The sequence below is a fragment of the Poecilia latipinna genome, unplaced genomic scaffold, assembly GCF_001443285.1.
Source record: "Poecilia latipinna isolate Pla-1442-1.1 unplaced genomic scaffold, P_latipinna-1.0 Scaffold128, whole genome shotgun sequence".
In the NCBI taxonomy this organism is placed as follows: domain Eukaryota; kingdom Metazoa; phylum Chordata; class Actinopteri; order Cyprinodontiformes; family Poeciliidae; genus Poecilia; species Poecilia latipinna.
Window position 1 is genome coordinate 10,927 of NW_015112744.1, and position 6,538 is coordinate 17,464.

At 40.0% G+C, this 6,538-nt stretch overlaps 1 protein-coding gene across 1 annotated transcript in view; it reads left to right on the forward strand.

Moving 5' to 3' along the window:
• Positions 1–3,055: 3,055 nt before the first annotated feature.
• The window catches only part of meox1 (mesenchyme homeobox 1), a 12,735-nt gene continuing 9,252 nt past the window's right edge, over positions 3,056–6,538 (forward strand). The window contains exon 1 of the mRNA XM_015028541.1: positions 3,056–3,982. Within this exon, the coding sequence (XP_014884027.1) occupies positions 3,481–3,982 (502 nt within the window). The 5' untranslated portion in view covers positions 3,056–3,480. The remainder of the gene's footprint in view (positions 3,983–6,538) is intronic.

Here is a 6,538-nt window from a genome sequence, read left to right on the forward strand (position 1 = left end):
GAAGCGATTGTTTTTCGATAGCTGAGACCCCAGACCCTCTGTACGAAGCAAAGTGTGGTACAAGGGCCTTTTACCAGGCTAGGTCAATATCGAAATGAATTATTAGTTTACCTCTGTTCTTTATCTGAAGCAGTGACAGTGACAAGAGCAGTCTAATGTGCTAGTAAAGGTAATTAGAATCCATTTCTTCAATTTATCTGTGAAAGATAAAGTTTGCATAAAAGCTATCATAGCTTGTTAGCATAGTTAGCGCATTACAACGGGTGGAAAAGGGAACATGAGATTAAAATATCTACCAAAAGTAAGATCAGTTTAGTGTAAAATAAAACACAAGAAATGGCCCAGTTAAGACAGATTATGGCATTTTTTCCAGTTAATTATAGATCTTTTCCCATCTAATTATAGATCTGTAACACAACTTGCTGAGGACAAGAAGTTAGATATATGCCTTTCCACTACATGTAACGTGGAGTTGCTTATAATCTACATGTTGATTTTTGCCAAATGACAACCATTTTGTTTGCGAACACGTATTTGTTTTGGTACTGGAGTTACTAAGGCTATTGCTGTAAATTAGCTTTGAAAAGCAGAGGGCTTGCAGTAGATTTATTTTTATTTTTTTTTCTAACTGAAAACTTACAAGATAAAAAGCCATCTGCTGATCTATGCCCATTTGATTTAACTTCTCGGTAAAGTGCATCCCAGCAGACTGAATCGTTCTTTTGAGTTATTCGGATACATGCTGTTATTGACGTATATGTTCAGAGTGGTCACACAGAGAAACACACAGTAATTTATCTTGACACACAGATGGCCCCTGCTCTGACCACAAATGTAGTGTAACCTCTGCTCCCTGCGGTGTGGGCAGGACTCAGGCTGCCAGTAAAAACGAGGGATGCTTCATGGCTCAACAATTCGCTAGCTAAATGGAAAGGTTTTGCTGTGTGACCTGAAACTCTCTCCCCTGTGCCTCTTTTTTTCCATTCTTTCTATATCTCATTTGCTCTTTTTTTTTTTTTTTTTTTTGTCCACTCCTGATTTTGCTGTCAAAGTAAAAGTCAGATCTTTTGAGTCCTATTGCCTTATCTTACGATTCTGAATGAGTACTAAGTGGAAGCACAGGGTCACTGAACAACTACGATCAGCAACGCGTTTCTTTTTATTTTTGCACGTTATGTAGTGATGCAACTCTAGTTTAACAAGAAGAGTTACCTTTATACGACTGTACATGTTTTTCAGCACTGGAGAGATTTACAGGGTTAACTTTTACCTACCTTTGTACAGATTGATATGGGAGCTTATGTCAAATTGATGGATTTAATACGTTTAAAAAAAAACAAATCCTGTTCAGATTTTTTTAAGAAGTTGAGAATCACATGTTCTCATGCGTTTCTTGTCCAAAAGCCAAACAATGTATGTTTCATAGTGGGGATAATGTTCTCATTTTTGAGATGTAGGCAATTCTTTATTTTCATCTGGTCAACGCATATCCTTTCAAATGTCTGCTGTGTCACCTGCATGACTTGTGGCAGACTTTACATAAGACTACTTAAAGATCTCTTGCAGCAATGGCTTTCTTCCTCCCACTCGCCCATAAAATTAATATTTGTGGAGTGCATATCTAATAGTTGCCAACAGATTTTCCCACCTGAGCTTTGGATCTCTGCTGTTTCTCAAGAGTCACCATGGACCTCTTGGCTTCCTCGCTGAGTAATTAAATCCTTGCCTGGATGACAGCCATGTCTTAGTAACTTTGCAGTCGTGCCATACTCTTCTGTTCAGATTACGGACTGAACAGTTCTTAAAGTACTTTTAAAAACCAAACCCTACATTTTACATAGCTTTCTCCTTGACATGTTTGCTGTTGTCAGCATTTTCTGGTGTATTTTGGACTTTGGCAGTTTGTTTACTCGATTTCCATTTAGTCTTTCTACCTGTCAAAAACAGCAATTTGCACAGTAGAGCTGTTATATATGTTCATTTGTTCTAACTTTACATTTCTGTATAATTTTGTGGCACTTTGTGAAAGTGATGCTTGCGATGTATGTACAGTTATTTTTTCCTCTGATCAGTTTGCTCTATGCCATGGACAGGTTGCGTCTGCCCAGTGACTGCTGGAGACAGCCGTTAGCCCCCTGCAATCCTTCCAGGATCAGTGGGTATAGACGGTGAATGGTTGCACTGATGGATGGTTAGCTCAACCATTAATAAATAAATATTCCCCTCCATAGCTTTTTCTCTCCTGTAACAAAATGTGGCATCCCCCACTTGGGATTATACCTCAGCTCATGATTAAAAGCCTTTTGTGTTGTATGGTTCAGTGAGTTTGGTTGATTATCCAAAATCTGGTTTGGTGAAAAGGGTTTTAAGGGGGGTTTAGAGTCATTACTTCACAGGGAAAAGGCATATAGAGATAAAAACTCGCAGTCAAATAAAAAGGCACCGTTGCCCTACCATAGGTTCTGTTGAGAGACAGTTTTAGTCCATGCCTGTGAAATATGGTCTTGAAATTCCATACTGTGTTTCCTCAACATCAGAAAACCTCGGGAGGTGTGAGCGCTTGCATAAAACCAATATCGGATCCAGTTGTTCTCTCACCTTGAAGCTTCAGAAAGTCCAACCAGGTGGTTTCAGCCACACATATACAGCCATAAAAAGAGAGAGGGAGAGAGAGAGAGAGATTTTTCAAATTTGATGGGACAGCCAGGGATTGGGGTTAGAGTGAAGGGGTTACGGTTAACTTTCCTTTAAAGGGTGTCAAAAAGGGAACTAAATTGGGTGTCAGAAAGCAGTAAGAAGCTGAAATAAGTCAGGGTCTCCAGCTCCCAGGTGGGTGGGTGCTTGCTTTATACTTTTCAGACAATGTCCCTTTAAAAAGCCCTGCGTCTGGAAAGCCCATTAGACGTGCATATAAAATTTCCCTCCCGTGATTAATAGATGATGAGGACGGGTTGGTCGAAGGGTACCAACATGTGGACGGCTTGGGGCTCCTCCTCCTGCGGGCTCACGTTTCACTCCATAAACTTGCCACTCTTTCCCACCTATGTGTTTAAAAAGGAGGAGGAGGAGGTCTCGCTTGTCAAGAACTCCTCAGAAGAGTTGTGAAAACAACCAGCCGAAGGAGGGAGTCACACAGTTGCAGATGCAGCTCCCACGCTGAGCCACGAGACAGTCAGATTCTTCAGGGAGAGGAGTGTGAGAGAGTGTGTGTGAGCAGAAACGCCGGAGGACGTCACTTACACTCCCACAGAGAGAGCGCTGTCACTGGAAGGTGTCTATCCTCACGCTTTCTGAGCTGTGGAAAACTCAGCAGCCCACTGACAGGAGCCAGCCTTCTGCAGCAGATGAAATGAGAGCTTCGATAAGTTACATGTAGTCAAAAGTGGCAAAGATAAAGGTTTCCAGAAGTACTTTGCATTTAAAGGAGGCTTTAAACTCAAGAAGATTGCTCCAAATTGAGAGGAACTCTTTCGCATCACCATGGATCAGCCAGCGAGCAGCTGCATGCGGAGCGCCCATCCTAGCAGCCCCATATGGGGGTGCATGAGGAACCCCCACTCCGGGGTCCCAGGAACCAATCTGCAGTCTCCGTACCAGCAAAGCCCATTCTCTCTGCACCAAAAACCCGAGTTCCTGGCTTACACGGACTTCTCCACCTCCTGCCTGGTGCCGAGCGCACCCCATGCGGCCTACCCACGGGACGACAGACTCTATCAAGATAGCCACGGTGGTTACCCGAGAGCTGACTGGCAGTTCAACCCCTGCGAGACCCGGTCGAGGTCAACTGACGCCTGCCCACCCATTTCGGCCACGGTAGTGGGCACTGGAGGTGGTGGAGGTTCTGAGCTGGAGAACGTGGGGGCCGAAAGGGTGCCGGGCAGCGTCCCACCAGGGTGTCTGGATGGAGAATACTCACCCCAGAGTGTAGCATCAGCTGACTCGGACAAGAAGTGCTCCAATAAGAGGAAGAGAGATGTCGCAGGTGAGTCTGAGTTTGCTGTGACGATGTTGAGGCAAGGCAAGTTTGTTGCACATTGCACTATTCATACACAAGGTCATTTGATTGCTTTATGGGAAAATATACATTAGTGGAATTAACGTTAAACACAAAGATTTTTTTTTACTGCACAATCATAAAATGCTATAAAGCAAACAGAGGGGGATTTAAAATGAAATATATAAAATCAATGTGAACAGTCAACCATCCAAGTCATTATCTACTTACTCACTAGAGATCGGAACATATAGGAAATTTTGAATATCTAACAAAAAGTGGTCCTATCTTTTGTATTCTGGTGTACATGATGATGATGGACAAAGGAAGAAAATAACAGGGAAGGTTTTAGTTTTTACCATCTCTGTCAAATAATCCTAACTTCCTCCAATGAAAAATTGATTCATATGATTCTAGATAAATATCTATAAACACAGCTTATAAACCAATGGTCAGGCCACATTTAAGCTTTTTGAATTCCCGTGCCAAGGTCAAGAATTTCTTCCTTGACCTGTATCGGACCTGGCAAAAACACGCATTCCTGCTATTTCCTTGCCAAACTGGGCTTACTGCAGCAGCACTCTCTGCAGACCGCTGTGTGAAAGGTGAGTAGGTGACAAGACCTCAGTGTTGGAGACGCTATTCAAGCTGCAGTTGCATCCTCTTATTGTCCAAGAGCTTACAACGAACCAGCTTTCATACGACTGGTTCTTTATGTCTTATATCCATGGGAAACGAAGCATTGTTTACAACCAATTCATCCACATTAAAAAGTAGCGCAAAACACGATACTGGGTGCTAGAGGGTAAACATTTCACCCTATCTGGTGCTTCAAATTTTATTTACTGCAGGTGACAAAATGAATGAAATAAGTCTCGCCACCGTTGGATGAAAATTAGACTCTTAAAATAGTTTTTCCATTTCACCGTAAAATATTATGGCTCCTTACAGAGCATACTTTACTTGAAGATAGGTGAAGTATTTACCTTTGAAACCAGAAGCAGTAGTAATGCTGTTGGATTTTAATGCCATTTACTCATCATATCTGATTTCACACATGCTAATAGGAGGTTGAAGTAACCGATAGGCGTGACGGACAAATTCCCAAAAGCATCAGGTGTAACTTTAGCAGCAAAAAACCAACAGGCCAAAGGAAACGTTTATTTAAACTGAATCTAAATGTGTGAAATTGCCCGTTCTCCAGTTTTCACTCTGGTAAAAATCAAACTTTGTCCACTGCTGTACATTCAAGTACCTAATTGTTGATGGTCTCACAATTTTGATTATTAGCAGGCATTTCCAGTTTTATTTAATATAAAACTGGAAATTAAAACTTAAAAAAAAGTTTTAATGACTGTTTTTAAGTTTAATCCTTTTAGAAAAGCCATATGATTACAGAATGGTTAGATTTGTTTCTTATGTCTGCTTCGTATAAATGGCATGTTCTCCTGTCTTTCCCATTTTTGGCTTTGAACAGCGGCTAAGAAAAATTACATGCTTAAAACCTATAGAAACAAGAAAAAATATATATACCAACTCGCGTGAATAAAAAATGCTTCAGTTTGATTCATATTATAGGATTTTTTAGCTGCAGCTGTAATTGTAGACCCACTAGTATTTTAATGTGTTATTTTCCTCTTGCTGAATAAACTCAAATATTTTTTTCTCCTAAGAATTAGCCCTTTTTTTAGCCTTTGAATTTTCTGATTTTTTTTCAAACACAAATGCATGTCTGTGTTTTGCTGTACATATATCCCAGGAAATGCAAAGTCTTGGATTGTGAATTAAAAGTTTGTTGACACCCACCAATGTAAAAAAGTATGAAATCAGCTAATTTAGATAAATTAATAGATGTATTAAAGGCATTTAGGCTTCTTGATTTGTTTAATCAAAACACAATAGACCACATATGACCAGAAAGACCAGATTTGTTGAGACATGGACCTTATATAACTGTATTCCTTGTTTATTTTTGAAGAGTTGTAATTTATGTGTCAGAAATTATTTATACCCAAGAAAAAAGGAGGATTGGATAGGCAATAAGAAAAGAATCATAGGGGCTTTGGTCCACTTCAAACATTTTTCAGTTAAAATGTCATTTTTTTCAGAAAAATGAAAAAGTGAAAACAAAGGGTGTCTGGTGGTGACAACGGTTTCACTTTAACAGTTTTTTCTTTTTTTTACCAGTTAAGCAAATGTACTCAAACTAAATGCTTGATTTTTTTGTTTTTTAATAATGCTTAGTGTATAATTCTACTAATGCAAGACAAAAATAATGTATATGGTCAACAAATATATATATATATATATATATATATATATATATATATATATATATATATATATATATATTCTTTTATTCTCTTAAAATAGAATGACAAGTCTCAACCTACTATAACTCAGCATATCTGATAAAAGCTACCCAACCAATGCATACAGCAGACATGAGGCTTATTGAAAAAAATGAGATGGGGGAGGATGAACCCCCACCCCCCCCCGTCCCCCCCCCCCACCCCCCCCCCCCCCCCAACCCCCCCCCCTCCC